At 42.5% G+C, this 21,415-nt stretch overlaps 1 protein-coding gene across 1 annotated transcript in view; it reads left to right on the top strand.

The window, feature by feature from the left end:
* Window positions 1-2,020: 2,020 nt before the first annotated feature.
* Window positions 2,021-21,415, top strand: part of LOC141475362 (protein ELYS-like) — a 35,270-nt gene continuing 15,875 nt past the window's right edge. The window contains exons 1-16 of the mRNA XM_074163715.1: window positions 2,021-2,141; window positions 3,371-3,624; window positions 5,203-5,383; window positions 6,153-6,360; window positions 8,377-8,493; window positions 9,894-9,978; window positions 12,476-12,626; window positions 14,763-14,895; window positions 14,983-15,164; window positions 15,954-16,015; window positions 16,812-16,940; window positions 17,446-17,536; window positions 17,622-17,711; window positions 17,875-18,015; window positions 18,764-18,868; window positions 19,603-19,696. Of these exons, the coding sequence (XP_074019816.1) occupies window positions 2,021-2,141; window positions 3,371-3,624; window positions 5,203-5,383; window positions 6,153-6,360; window positions 8,377-8,493; window positions 9,894-9,978; window positions 12,476-12,626; window positions 14,763-14,895; window positions 14,983-15,164; window positions 15,954-16,015; window positions 16,812-16,940; window positions 17,446-17,536; window positions 17,622-17,711; window positions 17,875-18,015; window positions 18,764-18,868; window positions 19,603-19,696 (2,144 nt within the window). The remainder of the gene's footprint in view (window positions 2,142-3,370; window positions 3,625-5,202; window positions 5,384-6,152; window positions 6,361-8,376; window positions 8,494-9,893; window positions 9,979-12,475; window positions 12,627-14,762; window positions 14,896-14,982; window positions 15,165-15,953; window positions 16,016-16,811; window positions 16,941-17,445; window positions 17,537-17,621; window positions 17,712-17,874; window positions 18,016-18,763; window positions 18,869-19,602; window positions 19,697-21,415) is intronic.

The raw sequence follows: 21,415 nt of genomic DNA, 5'->3' as shown, positions 1-21,415 counted from the left end.
GCAACTCTGGAATGAAAGTATAGTCCTGTTAGGGAATAACCATAGGAGATAGCTGGATAGAGCAGCTCCAGTGTCAAGTTCTGACCTGTGTTGGTTTTGTTTCTCTTTTCATTTAAGGGGAACCCAAATCTATGGTCTGCATCAGACAGCGGATCTTAGCTGTTGGGGACTGTTGGGATAGAGAGCTGAAATTCTTTCTTCATCTTGCCTTCTGCTGTAGATTTGTGCTTGTGGAGCATCTGCACAAACTGTGCAGATTCAACGTAGGGGTTTTGCCTAAAACGCTGCGGAGAAGGCTTTCTGCCTAGAGTGGGAAAGACATGAGCCAGTGGTACTCACTAAATCACCTCCTAACACACTTGCTAAATCCTCTTTCTGCAGGTGTAAAATCCGGCAAAGTGCAAATTCACTGAACATGACTACTAAAGTGCAGAAAGTGAATTTTCCATCTACTACTTCTCTGGTGCTTGTGAGTTGCTTCCTGTTATTTTGGGGAAAATGTCGTTGTACCAGTCACTAAAAATATTTATAAAAATTCTGTAATTGTCCTCTTGACCTGTTATTCAACAAAGTGGGTGCTGTTTTTCTCAAAAGAACTTAGTTTTTTCTTAATTTCTTCTTCTTTGGCTTCTTCCCACTCCTTGCCCCATTTTCTTAGAAAATGTGATCTGAATAGCGTCACACAGTGTTATCTGTTTTCTGATGACCAAGTAACACTTCTCAGCTTCTACCTCTGGCTGAATGAAAGAACGATGCCTGTCAGCTGCAGCCTTTCTCAGAGAGACAGGGAGTCTCTCCATGCAAGAGGGGATAAAAGATGTCTGACTGTGTCCTGAGCGGTGTCCTTTCTGAAAGTAAAGGGCTTTTTAGCTCTCCCTGCAGACTGAGTGTGTCGTTTCACCCGAGTATGAGCTAGCATACCGTCTGACTGCCACAAAACGGAGACGGACGAACTCCCTCTCCTTCTTCCCAGCGCATTGTCCTGCCTCCTTCCTTGTGCCACCTTTCCTGCTTGCTAGTTCTCTCTGCAAGGCAGTTGAACTCTCTAAGTTGCTGGAACGCTACCTGCTTTTCTGGGTTAGTTTCCTGCCTGCTTAGGGAGTTAACTTGGCTCATAAAGTGCTCTAAGAAGTGTACAGGGCAGTGCAAGGTGAGCCGGAGGAGTACGGTAGCAGAACAAAGGAGCGGACAAAGAGATGGGAGGCGGCAGTAGGTCCTCTCTTTTGGTGGCAGTGAAGTCAACATGTTTTGTGAAATCATCTCTTCAGCTGCAGCTGGCCACAGTTTTAGCTTTTTCTTCAGGAAGCGCATAGCATTGTTGGCTTTTGAAATGGATTTTCATGTACTACCATCAGTCAACACTGACATCCCAGAACTCTGATGTGGCTGTATGTGATTCTGCTTGAATGTGTAATTTCTCCTTTTTTTTAAGTAGGGGTTTTTTTTTCATTTGTTTGTTTGTTTTTTGCCCTGGGGCTTTTTAATCCAAAAATCGATCCTCAGTCTATGACCTGTGGCATGTTCCTTTCTTTGGAAGAAGTTCGTGAAGTTTGGAAGTCCTAAGTACCTAGGCTGAAGAAGAATGGTCATTTTGGCTACTAGAGGACAACTGACAATAACTAACAAAGTATACAGTATAAAATCAAAAGGACAAATGGAAAGTTGTACCTGTTGCTGAGAAGCTTTTTAAAATACGATTTTTCTCAAATCCCATCTTAATAACCTACGTGGGTAGACTTGAACTCAGTGTATCAGGCTTTTTCCTGTTATTTACCGGTTCATATCTTTGTGTCACTATTTGTTGGTGATCTCATAGGCATCAGACAAGCAAAGGATTCTCCTTTTGCTCTACTGTGTGATCGAAAACTGTCCTGAGTGCCATTTTTTTTCAAGGAAAAAAGCTACAAGCGATGTCTGGGAGATTTTTCACCGTGTACTGATGAAACTATTGTCAATCTCGAGAATATTTCTGGCTGATGTGAGTCTATTTCTGCACTTTTTTCTTTATTTACAGTGAAGAATGCAAGACCTAACGGCCCAGGTAACGAGCAGTCTGCTGCAGTTTCCGGAGGTGACTCTTCAGGCACTTGGGGAAGATGAGATAACCCTTGATTCTGTGCTGTGCGGGAAGTTTTCTGGAGGTGAGCGTTTTCCTTTAAATTTGGTCTTGGTGTGAAGCTATTGTTGCCCAGAAGTTACCTGAAGCCGCAGGTCATAGTATAACTGTGTCAGGTTGGTGCGTTGAAGATGCGTCAGGTTTAGAGAGAACAAAAGGGATGCTTTAACGCTTAGGAATGTTAATATGAAAACATGAGTATAGTTAAACTTTGAAGTTACAACAACCTGCACCAATCTTATGCTGTTAAAATAATTCACTTGAACATGCTGAGTCAGTGAGCCCTCCTCAGTTTTTAATTAGATAAAAGGCAGTTTTCAGAAGAGCGATAGTGTTGTTTTGGGGGGCATTTCGTTCCACCAGCTCAAGCTCTATGACCATTGTAACATCAGATGCAGAAATAGTTCTCCTACAGTGTTACGGAGGAACCCCCCCCCTGCTTTTTCTTTTGTAGTCTGAGCAAAAAGAGAAGGAAGAGGATAAGACTGTTAAGCACCGCAGCTATGTTTCCAAAGTATCTAATAGGATGCAGATGAGTAGCCAGTGAGAGCTGCTGAAAGTGGCTAAGCAGATTAGGTAGTTGGCTTCCTAGGTGATCTGACAGTAGAGCTGGGTGCCGATCTGGATGTTTAGGCTTCTGTTGAGACCAGGTAGGATCTATCTACCTGACTGCAAATGGAGTAGTTGAGTTAATTCTTCCTTCGAGCTTGAAGTAGTTCAGTGAAACAAAATGCGTTAAATTCTTCCTGTGGTCAGCCCGTGTGAAAGTTTAAATTCCCTCACGCAGTGCCCATTTTAGGATAATTTCTTGTTGAAGTCCAAATCCTTGCCCAAAGGAGGCATGTGTCAAGTAGAACTAATAAACCAGAAATGAATTGGCTTAGATGTGTTATGTGTGGGGTGCGCTTTAAGGCTTGTATTCCCGTATGTATTTGGACGATTTCTACCAATCCCAAGCCAAACACGGTATAAAGACTATAGATCAAGATACTGTAATCTTTGTCCCAGACAATCCAGATTTTTCAGTGCAGGAATGAGAAGTACAACTGTAAAACAACAAGGTTGTTATTTTGAAGTGGTATTCCTTGAGGATTTCAATGGGTGATTTTGAGTAATTGACCAGAACGAGGTAAGTTGGTCTCCCTCTGCTAGGTACGTGTTTTGAAGGCAAGGGGCAGTGACTGTGATTTTTTTCCCGTTGTTTTCAGTCTTCCGTTGGAGATTTGCTTTAGCCAGTTTTCTTTTCTCTTGCAGGGAGAAACGGCCTCACGTGGTTGGCATGTGGTTCTCAACTGGAGGTAGTGAACTCTGTGACAGGAGAGCGTCTCTCTGCGTACCGTTTCAGTGGAGTAAATGAACAGTCTCCCACTGTCCGTGTGGTAAAGGAGTTTTCCTGGCAGAAGGGAACTGGGCTGCTGGTTGGGTTGGAAGAAGCAGAGGGAAGTGTTCTCTGTCTGTACGACCTTGGAGTATCAAGAGTGGTTAAAGCGGTTGTTCTTCCCGGAAGGGTACGTACTTTTTAATGGGAGAAACGAAGCGTTTATCTTGCTAGGTGCTGCATAACCCTGTTTCAGGACAAGCTTTGGAGCGTTTCTTTGTAGGAGTTATTTCTTCTGCGGTGCATTAACCTACTGTCAACTTGAGAGTATCCAGTCAAGAGAGCATTGATGTGCAGTCTTGGGCTTAGCGGTACCATTATCCTTTGAGTTTACTGATAGTAAACCAAGTCTTCTGGTTTTACTGTAGAGCGCATAGTTAGTTGCCACAAAAAGGGATTGAAAATACCCCATTTTTGGCCCTAATTGCTTGATTTCTGTCAGAAATACTGTCTTTAAAATGTCTCAGGATTCCACAGTTGTGCTGTAAATGACTTAGACACATTCCCAGGAATCTCAGCCTAGCAGGCAGGTGACTGTAGAGCAGAACACATTTTCCTGTTGCCTTAGGAGGGGAGAAAAGAGCCTTTAGTGAGTTGCCCGACAGATTGTTGAAAGGTTGACTTTCAGCCTGCAGTCCTTGAATCTCTGCTCTTTGTTATGTTTGTGTAGATGGGATACAGCAGTGGGGTAGGTGGGCGTAATGTTACTGATTTTTTTCTGTCTTCTATAACGCGTAACCTCAAATGATGTAATGTCCCCTAGCCTTATTACCTTAATGTAAACAAGAATGAGTGTAAGTTAATAGAACATCAAGATTCACTGTATTTTTATCATCTTAGAGCCTGCAACAAATAAATACTTACTTCTTGCCCAGCTTTCCCTCAGGTGATTTGGTTTGACTTGCGAGAATACAGGTGGAGCTTTGTTTGTGATGCCACAGCGTGCTTACTAGTAGTAAGCATTTGTATTGTGGTCATTTATAGAGACAGGAGTTGGGTTGGTGCTCCGCTGTGTTAGTTTGCCCCTAAATCTTAGAGTTTTAGCCGGAAAGACAAGCTGTCTGCTGACATAAGCGTATCATCAATAAGTAAACTATGTTTGAGAAAAAGGACATAGCTTTGTTAAGATTTATTTTGTAAACCTAAGCAAGTTGGGAATAGGAAAAAGAAAGGGTAAGAAGGATTGTGTCCCATATCAAATCTGTGTCTAGAGAAGTGATTTGAAACTGAAAGTAGTTATAACACCGGTTATAACACCGGTTTGGGGAAGAAGGCATAGACTGTGTCACGGTGCTGATGGGCTGTGAGCAGTCGGAGAACTAGATTTAGTTTTGTTTAGTGTCTTCCTTAAGTCCCTTGAATATGATAAAGTTTCTTGCATATGACTGATTTTCTGTTCTCTTTGAGTTAATGATTCCTAAGTAGGAAATGGAAATTGGTAAGCTGTAATAAAAGAAAGCACCATTTAAGTTGAAATTAATTCAATTCACTAACTGTAGGAAATGTAGTAAATGGAAGGCAGAAGCTGATTTTTGCAGATGGATTTTTTTTCTTTTTCATGATGTAATTGGAAACAATGCCTTGGTTTTAAGTCTTGTGCTCCCGTATTTACTTTCTTGTTTCTGATGTGGTAATTCTGGTTTTGCTTTTGATGATTTCTATTTAGCTTGTCAAAGAGCTAAAATACTAACATGTAGTTTTCCTGTAGGTAACTGCTATAGAACCCATAGCGAATCACGGAGGAGCCAGCGTGAGAACTCAGCACCTCCATCAGAGTCTGCGATGGCTCTTTGGCGTGGCAGCAGTGGCTACAGATGTTGGCCATCTGCTTCTGGTTGACCTTTGTTTGGATGATTTATCTTGCAATCGGAATGGTATCGAAGCATTGGGTACGCTTGCAGTTTTTAAACTTGAATTTAAATGTAAGAAAACTTGTGTCTTTTCAACAAACAGTACGCGTCCCACTTTGAAGATGCAAGTCTCGGACATTTATGGCTACTAATTACAGCTGGCAGTTTGACATTGTATAGTCCTGAACTGATCAAATCTGGGAGGGGCTGACTACTCCTAATGCTCTACATGTCCTCCCTCTGTCACTATGATTCTTGCCAGTGAGGTGTAGGAATTTTGCCATCTGAGTCGGTGCAGCTGCCTGGTAGGGGGTTGTGTCAGAGGTGCCCTATTTCTTGGGAATGTTCTTCTGCTCGTGTTAATTGACTTGGGGCAAATTTTAGGCCTGTTTTTTAAAAGAAATCCGACGTATCAAAAATCATGCATTTGGATGAAGGAAATTTCTAATTGGTGTATTGAGATTGCATACCCTCTTTTGGTTATTACAACAGTGGCTTCAGGAGCTGGTGTCACTTCAGATAGCTTCATCATGAGGCCCATATGCCCAATGTAGAGAGTCTTAGAGGAATTTGTCTGTGAAGGTTACCCTTTTACCTGATTTTCAAATACGAGTGAGAATACTTGTCTGATCAGAGAGTTCTTGTCGTCTTTGAGACACACAAAATGGAAATGGCAAAAGAAATGTTGCATAAATGGGTATTTTGCTTGGTAGAGTAGAATTAGATTATAGGTGTCGTCATGTCAGTGTATCAAAGGCAGCCTAAATGTCATAACGTATTCATTTATTGCATGGTTTTGTTTGCGTAGATCTAGAAGTTGTCACTAGAAACCCTGCTGAAGTTGCCCTAAGAAGAGAAACTGTGACCAGAGAAGGAAGACATCTCTGTTTTCAATTACAAAATCCTTCCGGAACAGCAGTATCAACCCTGTGCTACATAAGCAGAAGCAATCAGCTCGTCGTGGGTTTCTCAGATGGCTACCTGTCACTGTGGAATATGAAAACTTTGAAGAGAGAGTAAGTAGGCCTTTACCCTCGGCCACGCCCGGAGGTGCAGGGGTCTCAAATTTTTGCTTAAGGAGGTATGTGAATTGAAAGAGAGCTTTTTCAGGGACTGCAGTAAGTGTAATCTGAGCATGTTTAGCAGTCCTCTTCTGAAATAACTTTTGAGTCATACCTGGATTAAGTGGGCCGCCTTCTCCCCATTGGACTAGGGTTGTTTTCCTTATTGCGCCTGTGGTTGAGGAATTGTGGAAAGCATGAATCTTTGTGTTATGTCAAGCAGTTAGGATGCGATAGAGCTGATTTCTATCAGACACTTTGTTCTATCAGTAGTATTCAGTGGAACCGGGAAATGTGTGTAATTCGATGGAACGGATTTTAGAAATTATTTTTCCGAACCGGTTGCTGCAATTGGGGCATACCTTGAAAGGCTGAAGTATGTTAATGATGTGATCTTGGTGATAATATTCTCGGAAGTGTCCAGGGTGAAACTAGTGAGACACGAAAACTCAATAGCTGATCTGTGCCTGACAAATATATTCTTTCCTACGTGTCAGCCTTGGCCAAGCTAGGAGGTTGGCCCATTCCAAGGCAACGATGCATGTGAAAGAAAGTTTGCTTAGAGCACTTGTCGGGGAGAATAAGGGACGTGTAAACTTATAAGCAACAGAATAATTAAGAGAGGATTTTAAATCTGCCAAAGAGCAATCTCACTTGAAATATTTGACCAATTTCAGATAGGGATTCACTTCAGCAGATCTGCACTGACTCACCAGAAGCTATTGGATGCATAAGTAGACAGTGGAGGAATAATTAGGTGACAAGAATAGACTGCTCAGAAGTCTGGAAGAAAAATACTTTACGTTGTCCAAGAAATGAGAAACTACTTGTGTTTGGCACCGTTACACATTCATTCAGAAGATACCCTGCATTGTAAGGTTGATATTGAAGTAGGCTACAACAGTAGGAGTGATCTTTTGCTTGGCAGCTGAAGGAGTCCTTTATCACAGAATCACAGAATCACAGAGGTTGGAAGGGACCTTTTAAGATCATCTAGTCCAACCAATGAAAAAAAAAAAAAAAAAAACACACAACACAAAAAACCAAAAACAAAACCACCACACACGCAACCCACACACACACCACCACACCACCCAACACTAATCCATATTCCCAAGCACTATGTCAACTCCTCTCTTGAATACCTCCAGGGATGGTGCCTCAACCACCTCCCTGGGCAGCCCATTCCAATGCCTGACAACCCTTTCAGTAAAGAAATATTTCCTAATATCTAACCTGAACTTCCCCTGGCGTAACTTGAGGCCATTGCCTCTTGTCCTATCATCTGTAACTTGGGAGAAGAGACCGACCCCCGCCTCTCTACAGCCTCCTTTCAGGTACTTGTAGAGAGCAATAAGGTCTCCCCTCAGCCTCCTCTTCCCCAGGCTGAACAGCCCCAGCTCCCTCAGCCTCTCTTCGTAAGACTTGTGCTCCAGACCCCTCACCAGCTTCGTTGCCCTTCTCTGGACCTGCTCCAGCACCTCAATGTCTTTCCTGTGGTAGGGGGCCCAAAACTGGACGCAGTACTCGAGGTGGGGTCTCACCAGTGCCGAGTACAGGGGGACAATCACCTCTCGGGTCCTACTCACTACACTGTTCTTGATACAGGCCAGGATGCTGTTGGCCTTTTTGGCCACCTGGGCACACTGCTGGCTCATGTTCAGCCTGCTGTCGACCAACACCCCCAGGTCCTTTTCTGCCAGGCAGCTCTTTGTTCCTCCTCCTGAGGCAAAGGAGGACATAAAGACAGAGGTTATTGCATTTGCTGGACAGTAATTTCCTCACCTGTTGACTGTTGCATAAGAAGGAGTTGCTTCCTTGACTCTCTTGTCTGCGGTGGAAATATGACCTCTGTACTTTGGAGGATAAGCATGTACAGTGCTCTTTTGTCAGAAGATGCTTCTTCCCTTCCACAAAGAGTTAGGGCCAGTAGGCTCACCTTTTTTTTTTTTTTTTTCCTTAAACCTGTAGGCACCACTCTCAGCTTGAAGGAGGAAGGATTCCTGTCTATGCTGTCACTTTTCAAGAGCCTGAGAATGATCCTCGCAATTGTTGCTACTTGTGGGCTGTTCAGTCTACACAGGAAAGGTGAATAAAAGCTTACTGTAAACAAGTGCATGAAATAATTATATTTTTTTTTAACATATTTGCTCACGTGGAGTTGATACATGTATATCTGTTGTGTTTCTTTAGCTGTGCAGGAGATTCTCTCAGGTAGGGAAGGAGTTACACTTAGAAGGCAATTGTCACAGGATTGAACAGGCGTGAAGAGGGACCTACCAGTTCCCACCTTCTGAGAGAAGGCAAAGCAAGAGTGGCCATATTTTTGTGCTTGCATTCTTAAATGATTTCCTTTTGTTTCTCGATGACTTCTTCATGCTTTGTTTGATATTCACACCCCGTGGTCTTAAAATACCATTAAAAGTAGTTGAGGCTGCACATCTAGAGGCCTAAACGTGCCGACAAAACTGCTGCCCCCCAAAGGAGGGCAGTGACAGTATTATGGATCTCTCTCTTTCTGCATCAGCAAGAGATTTCATCAGCTCAGCTGTTTGTAGAGTGGCAATCTTTTTGACTTTAAGGCAGCTTTGATCATAGAATCATAGAAGGGCTTGGGTTGGAAGGGACCTTAAAGATCATGGAGTTCCAACCCCCCTGCCGTGGGCAGGGACACCTTCCACTAGACCAGGTTGCTCAAAGCCCCATCCAGCCTGGTCTTGAGCATTTCCATGGAAGGGACATGCACAACTCCTCTGGGCAACCTGTTCCAGTGCTTCAGCACCCCCATAGTAAAGAATTTCTTCCTAATATTTAGTCTATATTTCCCCTCTTTCAGTTTCAAAACATTGCCCCTCGTGCTATTGCTCCACTCCCTGATAAAGAGTCCCTCCCCATCTCTCCTGTAGGCCCCCTTTAGACGCTGAAGGCTGCTTATAAGGTCTCCCCAGAGCCGCCTTTTCTCCAGGCTGAACAGCCCCAACTTTCTCAGCCTGTCTTAATAGGAGAGGTGCTCCAGCCCTCTGATCATCTTTGTGGCCCTCCTCTGGACCCACTCCAACAGGTCCATGGCCTTCCTGTGCTGAGAACTCCAAAGCTGGACACGCTACTCCACATGGGGTCTCACCAGAGCAGAGTGGAGGGGTCAAATCACCTCCCTTGACCTGCTGCCCACACTTCTCTTTGAGGCAGCCCAGATCGAGAACTCTTCACTGTGAAGAACTATTTCCATTAATTTTTAGTCCATACAACGTGTTAAAGCTTGCAAATTGTATGGTTAGCATTGGCCCCTGAAGCTGTTAGTGTCAGACTGTCCTTCTGTATGTTTTAGCGGCTAAATGTGGCCAATTATCATGTTTTGGGAAGAGGTGGTTTTGTTTTCAGCGAGAGCTGAATGCTATTAAGAAAACTTCTGTCTAGATCTAATAAAATGATAGTGAGGACCGTAAAGCAGCTTTGTAATCAAATTTCGTACTTTATCCCTTTTTCAGCGAAGGTGATGTGGTGAGTTTACATCTGTTGCAGTTAGCATTTGGTGACAGAAAGCGCTTGGCATCAGGTCAAGTCATGTATGAGGTAAGACGTGCGCGCGTGTGAAAAGAAGAAAATAGTTATTTTGTCTAAGTGAGTATGAGTTGAGTTAGCAGGGGTAAGATTTAAAATGCATTATATATAATGGTGACAAAGGAGAGAGATCTTCAAATGATTCAGTGTGTTCTAAATATGGATGTCATCTCTTTATCTTTGTTGGGGTGGAGTGTTTTTATGACAAAAACATATGGTGCTTTAGAGGAGCAGGGTTTTTTAGTTTTAAAAGGGCTTTCATTGCAGTTCACTGCTGCATCTCTTGTAAGCGCTTTGGTGGGCTGAAAGGAGAAAGTTTCTTTAATCTCTCTCCAATTGTTTATATGCATTTGTCTCGTGGCCACTTTGTTCAACACTTTAATGTTAAAATGTGGGACCTTTAACTCTTTGCCAATTCTTTGTCTTGGTCAGCTTATTTTGCTGAACAAGATGTGATGAGTATCAGGTTTTACCTCAGAGGGTTGAAATGTTTCAGCAGCCTTTAAAAACGGGTCTACTCAAAATTCCAGTTGACACTCTTTAAAAACAAAAGCACACAAAATGCAACCAGTAACATATTCACAGGCTTGTAAGAGGTGTCAGCCACCAGTCTCTGGCTCTGAGATATTTTACTCCGCTGCTGTTTCTGCTTGCCCGTGATGAGTGTTGTGGAAGATTGAAACAGGAAGCAACCTTACAGGGCAGTTGAAGAGAGAAGTAAACAGCTGGACCATCTGACAAGAGCAGACAGGTTCTTGAGCTAGCTGCCAGATGAGCCACGTACACACGGAGCTTCATACCAGCCCCTGATAACACCTACTGCCAAAAAAACCCCCCAGGCCCCAAAACGACTCTCAAACCCAAAACACTGCCAAAAGATGCATTAGGACGGGACCTGTGCTCTGCAGCGGGCACTTTTAGTCTCAGAACGCTTTCTAGTAGTCACAGATTGGTCAGTACTACGTGGCTGTCTGAGTCAAGCTTCTCGTCCGGCTTTAGTGGCAGAAACGTCTCTACTTTAATCAGAGTCTTACCGGTGCATGTAATTCGAAAACTCTTTTCATACTTTACTGGTCAATAAAGTCACTACTTAATATCTTCCGTGCAATGGAGTCCCTAAACTTAGGTTTGTGTGCCCCATTGTGGAGAGTTTAGCACTTTATCTGATGAAACTGTCTTTTGGAATGGTGGATGTCCCGTTCAGGACAACATCTTTTATTCAAATTGGTTTTAGCGTTTATTCATTCTCCCTGAAAAATGAGATTCTTTGCCTATGCTTCACGTTGGTTTTTCAAAGAGATGGTTTTGATTTTTCTTATCTACTCTGCACATAGCTGTTATTTCCAAAGTCACTTGATAAAAGAGGATGGACTGTGCATGCTTCAGAGCAGATGGTGGCAATTTTTCAGACAGCCTTGATATCTATCTATAGCATTTCCGGGAAGATTAAGAGAAAGCTCATCTCAGGTGAATCAAATGTATCCTAGAAGATCATATGGGAATGTGTTCTCTCGTGCCAGTTCATTTTAGACCTCTGAAAGTTCAGAAAACTTGGGCAGAATGTGGCATGATCAGTTTCTAGGCTGTTTTTTGTTTGGTGGTGGTGAATTTTTGTTGGTTTTGTTTTTTTGGTGTTTTGTTTTTTTGTTTTAAAGTGTAGAGCTGCTGTTTGTCCACAACACACCTGTTCAAGCGTTGTATGGTGGACAGTTTGAACAAGTGTTGTACTTGGAAAGACAGTATCTCAGTTAATGCTTACTTAGAAAATGGTGGTCTCAGAGGTAGAACACAATCCCGCCAGGGTTTCTGTGTCTCTCAAAGTAGCTTGCTTTCTCTGTAGTAATTCGTGATCCTCAATGCCTTGGCCATGGGCATGCCATGTCCTCTCTGTTTTTCCTTTTTGCTGTTGGCTGTGCTTGGTGAAGGAACTGAGGGATGTTTCACCCATTAATCTCTGACAAGATGAGAAGAGGAGCTGGCAAGAGCTTACGTGGTTTGAAAGAATTACTACTGATACAAATACACTGATATTAACTGAGGGTTAATCAGTACGAAGTTCTCATAGCTGCTAGAGAGGGATGCGTGTTCACTCTGGTGGTGTGCCTATAGATAATAGCTCTTGAGAGAGCTTTAGCTGCTCTAGTGCCCGGACTTCTCTGACTTTACCAGTTCTGTAATGAAGACATGGAGCAAAGAGCTTTGCATGCTTGTGTGTTGCATTATCTCAGATATCTCTTTGTAGGAATATATTTTGGTCTTTTTTAAAGAAACCTGGATGTTGCAAGGAATTCTGCAAAGCATGTTTAGATCTGCAAAGCCTTTACAGCCAAACTTACCTGTTAGGATTTGACACTTAATTCTCTTGCGTGTCAGATGTACTTTCTTTTTACTATCAGAAATAAGCTCAGGCGAAATACACAGCATAGTATGCACATTATATTAGATATAGACCTTCCTTCGTATCTAGTTTTTATCTCAAAATGACTTTTTTCTCTTATTTTTTCCCCAGGGCTTGGAATACTGTGATGAAAGGTACAGTGTAGATCTCACAGGTGGAGTCTTTCCCTTGAGAGGCCAGACCAGGAATATTAAGTTAATCAGCTGCCAGACCGTTGAAAAATTTCCCAACCATGTTGACAGTGAGGATAGCATAAATGAAGGTTTGTTCTGATGTCGGTGTTTGGTGATTCTAAAATAAGTGGTTGAGACTGTGAGGACAGCTGCTCTGTCCCCACAGTCTGAAAGTCTTAAATATCTACAAAGACTAGATTGCTTGGGTTATTTAAAAGGAAAAATTGGGTGCTTAAATTCTGTGGAACTTCTTTAAGGGAAGAAATAGGTTTTATTTTATGCTTGCTGACACGCAATAGCAATGTGTGGTGGGGTCTTCTGTATAATGCTCGTTCGTCAATTTATTCCTCCAGCTGTCATCTTTGAACAATAAGATGGTTCTGTCCATTGCTTAGGCATGTCACCTGAATTTTGTTCTCTTGTTCAAACCTGTGTCTGCATCTGCATCCAGATGGTGGCCTGTCACACTTTGGGTTCCCCAGGGCTCTGTACCAGGCCAGTTCTCTTTAATATCTTTATGACTGATGTGGACGAGGGGATGGAGGGAGGGCACCCTCAGTAAGTTTGCAGACAACACCAAGTTGGCTGGGAGTGTTGACCTATGTGCTCGATGGTAGAAAGGCTCTACAGAGGGGTGTGGACAGGCTAGATTGATGGACCAGGGCCAATGGTATGAGGCGTAACAAGGCCAAGCGCCAGGTCCTGCTCTTGTGTTACAACAGCCCCACACAGCGCTACAGGCTTGAGGAAGAGTGGCTGGGGAGCTGCCTGGCAGAATAGGACCTGGGGGTGTTGGTCGAGAGCTGTCTGAATATAAGCCAACAGTGTGCCCAGGTGGCCAAGAAGGTCAACAGCATCCTGGCTTGTATCAGAAGTCGTGTGGCCAGTGGGACTAGGGAAGTGACGATCCCCCCTATACTTGGCACTGGTGAGGCCCCACCTCAAGTACTGTGTCCAGTTTTGGGCCCCTCCCTGGCAGAAAGACGTTGAGGTGCTGGAGCGTGTCCAAAGAAGGGCAGTGAAGCTGGTGAGAGGTATGGAGAAGGAGCCTTATGAGGAGCGGCTGAGGGAACTGGGGTTGTTTATTCTGGAGGAAAGGAGGCTGAGGGGAGGCCTTGTCATTCTCTACAACTACCTGAAAGGAGGTTGTAGCGAGGTGGGGTCGATCTCTTCTGCCAAGTAACAGCCAATAGGACAAGAGGAAATGGCCTCAAGTTGTGCCAGGGGAGGTTTCGATTGGATATTAGGAAAAATTTTTACACTGAACGGGTTATCAAGCATCGGAACAGGCTGCCCAGGGAAGTGGTTGAGTCACCATCCCTGGAGGTATTTAAAAGACGGGTAGACATAGTGCTGAGGGACATGGTTTAGTGATGGTCTTTGTCAGCGTCAGGTTGATGGTTGGACTAGATGATCTGAAAGGTCCCTTCCTACCCAGGCAATTCTATGATTCTATTATCTTGCAATAATTGAATATACATCTCTGAGCTTACAAATTCAGTTATGCTCTGACCGTATCTCTAAGCCTGCTGCAGAGATAACTTTCATAGCCGTTTGTTTTGAGTGTGTTATTCACCTTCCCTCTCTTCTTACTGGCCTTACCTTATGTCTGACATCACAAAGATGACACTTGCGTGATCTTTCTGGCTATTTCTGTTTATTATCTTTGACTTAGTCCTGATGCGGCAGCTACCATGTCTCTTGTGATGCAGTTCCAAACCTAATAAAAACGCCTTTGGATTGAGAGAGCTGGAGTTGTGTGTGTGAGTGGGCAGGTGTGAATGTTGTGAATGGCTGATGTTAAAATCTTTATTCCAGTTTCTGGTTTGTTGGGTGCAGGTTTTTTATTTATTTAGTGTGATACTTGTCTTCTTTCATTCAGAATATGGTGGAAAGGAGCTATTCTTAAAACTTGTAATGGAGTTGGAGCTGGAAATTAATAATGCCAGCTGTGTGATACAAGCGTATATGATCATTATTGGTATGCTTTCTGAAAGTAGCAATGTATGTGTTCCTAGCATATTGTTTTGCTAAACTGTTTATCTAGCTAAACATCTTGATCACAGAGATGTTTGCTACTCCGTTATTTTTTTTAGTTACTCTTAGTAAGTGTTGTGTTTCATGAGTGACAGAACAGAATTAAGCCAAAAAAGGAAGTGGTGTTTTTAAAATACCCCATCTATTGTATTTTCTACAAATAAGTAACGATGTCTTGTCTCTTACAGTAATATCTCCCGCAACCAGCGTCTCGATCTTCAGTTGGCAAGTGAAATACCACCACGAGGAAACACCATCTACTTATTTGGGTGTATTTGACATTAATCGCTGGTATCATGCTCAAATGCCAGATTCACTAAGGTAGATTTTTCTTAAGTTGTTTTCAATATACCTGCAAATAATTCATTTGACTGTTGATGTTTAGCTTGCGCCCTTGTTTTCTTTAAGGCTGGAAGAATTCCTTCATGATTGCCCCTATTTTGCATTGTGGTCACTGGATACTGTAATAAGCATGACTTCTCCGAAGCTCCTTTTGGATATTCTGGTACATGAGCGGAGTCTAAGTCGGGGAGTTTTTTCTTTTCATCCACCAACGGAGAGGTTTTTCCATCCAAGCAACTATAATTTTGGTAGGTATTTCACTGCCTTTGAGAGCGATGAGCTTCAAATGAGGTCAAATGCCATTTATTGGTTCTCTTGTTCATTCATTGTTTGTGACTCAAAAGCCAAAACAAACCAGAAAGACCCCAGCCCCCCCAAACCCAACTCTGGTTACGTTGTACTGACGGGGTATTTACTATTGTGAAGCTTATCTGACAGTCCGCTGAGTTTTGGTTCTTTTGTAATGTAGCCTGTGAAGTGGTGCTGGTTATAAAATGAAATGACTTTATGAGGAGAGGCTGAGGGACTTGAGTCTTTTTAGTCTGGAGAAGAGAAGACTAAGGGGGGATCTGGTCAGTGCCTATAAATACTTAAAGGATGGGTGTCAAGAGGGTGGGGCCAGTCTTTTTTCAGTGGTGCCCAGTGACAGGACAAGAGGTAACGGGCACAAACTTGAACGCAGAAAGTTCCATCTAAACACGAGGAGGAACTTCTTTACTTTGAGGGTGGCAGAGCACTGGAACAGGCTGCCCAGAGAGGTGGTGGAGTCTCCGTCTCTGGAGACATTCAGAACCTGCCTGGACGTGTTCCTGCGAAACCTGCTCTAGGTGGACCCGCTCTGGCAGGGGGGTTGACCTAGATGATCTCCGGAGGTCCCTTCCCACCCCATATCATTCTGTGATGCTGTGGTTCTGTGTGAACTGAAGCTCAAAGTACTCAGTTATACCTTTCCAGATACTGCTATTTAAAAAATGTAAGCTGGTCATAACATAACTGTCAGAGTATGGAAGGTTGTCAAACGTTCATTGTTTCTGCAGATGGCACGTGCTTGCTGAACTCCGGAGTTGTTCACATGACTTGCACCGGCTTCCAGAAGGAGGTGATCTTTTACTGTAACTTTATGGAGAATGGCAAGAGATGTACCTTTTCTAAGTTTTCTGTTGCACTGCTTTCAGCGTCAGAGACCCTTTTGTGCTCATCCTGCCCCATCCACAGGCATAACTGCAGTTGTGTCCTGTTGCCAATTTTATGCAAATGGTTCTAGGTCCACTCTTGGGACTGTGAAACTACCATTGTCTCCTGCTGAAGCACGATCAGGGATAGAATGTCTAGAAAGGAATGCAAGGTTGCTCTAGGAAAACCACTGTAGAAGTCGGGGAAAGCTGTTACGGTATCACCCATCAGTCAAACTGCCTGCACAGTCTTGAGTTAGAGATTTGATCCCCAATTTACTTGAAAAAGGAGGGCAGAAGGGAGAAAAATTACTGAAGTGTTTGAGAAGAGCTGAAATTTTTTTTCTCCCAAACTTGGCCAAATTATAACTTCCGAGCCACTGCACAGATTGCGACAAATAATTTTGAATTACGTTTCAGCTCACTAAATATTTCCAACATGAATCAAGCAGCTTCCACACGAACAAGCACGGAAAGGATCTCCCAAAGCGTGATTAGAAGTTGTGTGTTAGTTTGGCTTATATGGAATGTGATTGGTGTCAGTGCTCAGGGAAGGTGAAAGGCCTGTGTATTGACAGAGAGGCTAGAAAAGACTCAATTACTCAGATTGCTAACCTAAAGCATCTTACTGATGCAGTCTGACAGTTTAAGTGAACATTTAGATTATTCCTGTTAGTGCATAACAATGCTGTCTTGAGCTGTTGTTTTTGACAGATGTTTCAGGCCTTGAATTTTTTGAAGAAATCTGGTCCTTTAATATGTGAAGCCATTCCTGACAGCTACAATAGGTGTCTTGTAGCTGGCTTGCAGTCTCCAAGACTAGTTGATGTCCAGCCATCCAGTTTGAGTCAGGTGAGTGCATATCAGGGAATCAAGGGGGAGATACATCCATCTGGTCTGACAGGGCGGGAGAGGCTACAAGACACGATAATCATATTTTCCTGTTATTTGCAAGTTGCATTGAAATACAGGTGTTGACTTGAGTTTGCAGAAGTAATCATATCCTGATGCAAATTTCCATGCACAGAAGGTGTAACAGGTATTAGCAGAGGATGTTACTGAAAATGGCTCCTTGGAACTCAGTACGTGAAGACAATAATGCAGAGGCATGCAAATAAGGATTAGAATGAGCCTTCAGTGCTTGAAATGTCAGAGGAGAAGTTAATGTGTTCCTCAGACCAAGGAGCACTCCAGCCTGTGGCTAGAATTAAGACAAAGAATGTGGAATTACTGACATTGTGCCGATTGACTTTGTGATGCCTGAAGGAGTATACAGTTAGAAACAAACATTTACTGTTAATGGTTGAGATGTTGAAAGTAGGTAAGATTCTCATTATAATTTGTCTGTTGTGTTTAGGAGGAGCAGTTGGAAGCGGTACTGTCAGCTGCTGTGCAAACAGGTTCTCTAGAACTTCTGACTGGATGCATTAAACATTGGACTTCTGAAGGTAATGCTTCTTATGTTGTTTCTACGTGATGTGTTTTTTTACTTTGAAATTGTTGATTCATTTCTTTGTTCTATTTTTTTTAAAGAGCAGCCAAGTTCTGCTGCTAGTTTACGGTTTGTTCTTGAGTGGACATGGAACAAAGTGATCTCGACAAAAGATGAATTTGACCAAATATGTGAGTACTAGTGTAGTCATTCTGGAAACGTAAACTCATTCTTTCTGATTGAGCTGCTTCAGTAATATGCCACTATATGATATTGCATCTGGTTCTTTTAAGTGTACTTTGAAGCTCTGAAATTGCTCTGTTGGCTAACGATTTTATATTGATTCTTGACAAGGTGTTCCGCTGTTTGATGGCTCCTGCAACTTCATTGACCCACAGACCTTACAGTCTCTTCAGCACTGCCAGTTGCTTTTGAGCAACCTTAGCACGGTCTTAAATTGTTTTCTAACAGAAGCACAAGAGCTTACTCAAAAAGGTTTGTAGTGTTGCTTCAAAATCTTGGCTATGTTTTACAAAGATTTGGAATTATGCTTGGGTTGTAATTGTGGCAACAAGAGCTTTTATTGTTTTTGAGGCTTGGAAGACAGTCACGTTTAGCTGGGAGAAGGGGCTTGAATCTGAGAAGTTGGGACCACCACTTAAGATGCATTGCGTTCAGGGAAATAGTTTGTTTTGGAGTTCATGGAATTGGGTAGGGGAGGCTACGTTCAGCAAGAAGCTGTGTAGGCACTGGGTTGAAATGCCAGCAACCAAATGTGGTAATGCTGAAAATGATTCCTTTTAATTCTTAGCTTGCAATTTATAATTGCATGCAGACATTGTGTTGCAAATTCCTAAACGATATGAAGGAAGCGTAAAGGAGTAACTTGCAAAGTAAGTTACTTGAGTTTCTCTAGTTTTTTATATTAGAAATTGTTCCTGGCCTATTGAGAAAAGAAAATAAAAGTCAAGACTATCCCTTTGCTGTCATAAAAACCTCTGCTACATGAAAAACAAATGCCCTATTCATGAGTGTATTTAATAGTTCAGGCTTTATTTTTTTTTTATTTTAACCGTTAGTGAATCTGGTTCTTTGAAGGGGTTGCTTTTTGCTTTGATGGTGATTGTGGGGGTTTTCTTCAAATAAGAAAGTGATACAGTGTGAAAAATGAAAGACTAATGAAGGGAGTTTTGTGAAAACTAAAGGAATTGCATAACATAAATCATCTTATGCCTTTTTTCAGGTTTTGCAGACCTGACAAATAAGCGAGTGGTAACTAGCCTCGTTTCTCTGTATGTGCAAGTGGTCATCTGGTTCTGTCGATCCGGTCTCCTTCCAGAGGGTTCAGGTAAGCAAAAACTGCAACACGTTTGTGATAAGGAGACCATCCAGTAAGTGACCATGTACTTGTCCACTGTTTCATCAATAACAGCTCGTGCGGGTTCAGTGGCAGGGTGTGCTGAAGTTCTGTTGGTGAAGTTGAGATTTTACTGGTTTTTCAAATACATAGTGTGGAATAATGCAAGCAGTTTCTTTCCTGGATGTTTTTTTAAGGAATAGCGACAAGCCTCTGACTTCCAGGAGCTGCTTGTGTCCTCAGCTTGGAATACTTGGGGTTTTAAACAAATTACTCTTAAACAACAAATACTGGAACACTTGTGATTACAGTGAAAGCATTACCTGCATGTTTTGAACTTTCTATTCATTGCTTGAGGAAAAAGTCCTCAAGCATGGATTGTAAATTCCGTTGTCAGCCTTAACTGTCTCACAAATGCTCACGTGAGATGTTTAAAAACCATTGCCTTTGAGAACTGGGTAGGGTTTTTTATAGTGAACCTCAGCTTTCCCTACGTGTTCCGAACGCTACATGAACTGTAAACTTGAAATGGCCCTTGAGACAAGAAGGACTTGAGCCTTGTGTCTTACACCTCTTTAAGTAAAGGCAGAAACAGGATTGGCTTCTTTCAGAGCTGGAGGCTTCTTGATGCTTAACTTGTAGGATCTTCTGTGTTTCTAGTCAAAAATTTTAGTTTACAGGTGTGATATTACTCCTTTAACTTGCTTTTACTTTATTGCCTGTAGATGACGATATGCATTTGTCTAGACCTTTCTACAATTATTCTCTGATTCAGAGCTACTATACTGGTCATCGACAGAAACTTGAGCGTTTATCAAGGTAAGACTTACAGGAAAACTCTAGGTCATTTGCACTGCAAATTCAGAAGTGGAAGGGAATGGCTTTTATCTCAAGACTTGTATTGGCTATGCGTAATGCATTTGCTGGCAATACTCTTGACTTCGGTGATGCATGTGTTCTGTCGAACACAGAGATTACTTTTCCTGTGTTAAAATGTTAACATATACCTCTGCTTAGTAACATTTCTTGGTATCATCGTTTTTTTTCAAGTGCACTTAATTTGTTGGCAAACCTGTATAATTTGTGACTACTGAAAAAGATCACGTCATTAGGATAGGATCAGTCATCTCCAGTTTCAGCAAAGCACGGTGTTCACAGAACAGTTGTTTTGGAAGCAGAAGAAAGTATGTTTTTTTAAAAAAAAAAAGCATCTTTTTCATTGACTGGTAATGGATGGTAATAATTGTATTGGCCTAAATCTCCTACTGACAAATACCTTTGTGTAAAGGGCCAGAGTTGCACATAGTTGGCACGCCTAGCACTCTCCTGGCTATTGGATAGAAGTCGCTTCCTAATGTCCTGGACTGGCTTCCTAGCACATAGTTGATACACCTTGGATTAGCTGATAGTAAGTATTTCTTTGGAAATTGTTCTGAAAACCAAATAAAGACCTAAACAAGCTTAGACTATGGCACTGTGACCCAGATGCTGCAAGATGAGTTCAGGTGGAAGCTGCAGCGTAGCAGGTATAGCCTTCAAAGTTCATCTTACTTAGCTTACTTCTCAAGTAACTTACAGGCTCGTGTGTTCCTTAGAAGCGTAGAGCCTTAGTGTGTGTTTTCTGCTTCTTATTATTGGGAAATTAAAGGGTAGTGTCTCAGTCAGCAGAAGACTGTGGTGGACTTTTAGAAAGTTGAGCCGTCCGCAACGGTGATGGTACGTGTGTAGAAACATAAATGCTGCTTAAGGTGCTACTAAAATCTAAGGGTATGCTCAGCTTTCTGAAAGTAACTTATTTTCATAACAGAAGTGAGGTGCTGAGAACAAAATCTGAAAATTCGATTACATTGTCTCAGAGCTGTGTAGTGGAACGCTCCAACTTGAGGCATTAGATTTGTGTTAAAGAATAGTCCTGGTATTTTGATACTGCTACGTTTCTTCTGTTGGACAGCGTGAGAGTTGTTACTTCTGGCCCTTAAAGAACTTGATTTACACTTCCTTTGTATTACAAGTAATAAAACAAAAAAGAATCACAGAATCACAGAGGTTGGAAGGGACCTTTTAAGATCATCTAGCCCAACCAATGAAAAAAAAAAAAAAACAAAAAAAAAAACCACACACACAACACAAAAAAACAAAAACAAAACCACCACACACGCAACCCACACACACACCACCACACCACCCAACACTAATTCCCAAGCACTATGTCAACTCCTCTCTTGAATACCTCCAGGGATGGTGCCTCAACCACCTCCCTGGGCAGCCCATTCCAATGCCTGACAACCCTTTCAGTAAAGAAATATTTCCTAATATCTAACCTGAACTTCCCCTGGCGTAACTTGAGGCCATTGCCTCTTGTCCTATCATCTGTAACTTGGGAGAAGAGACCGACCCCCGCCTCTCTACAGCCTCCTTTCAGGTACTTGTAGAGAGCAATAAGGTCTCCCCTCAGCCTCCTCTTCCCCAGACTGAACAACCCCAGCTCCCTCAGCCTCTCTTCGTAAGACTTGTGCTCCAGACCCCTCACCAGCTTCG

Source organism: Numenius arquata, chromosome 2, assembly GCF_964106895.1.
Source record: "Numenius arquata chromosome 2, bNumArq3.hap1.1, whole genome shotgun sequence".
Classification (NCBI taxonomy): domain Eukaryota; kingdom Metazoa; phylum Chordata; class Aves; order Charadriiformes; family Scolopacidae; genus Numenius; species Numenius arquata.
Note: the sequence above shows the minus strand (reverse complement) of the source record. Positions and strands in the feature narration are given on the sequence as shown.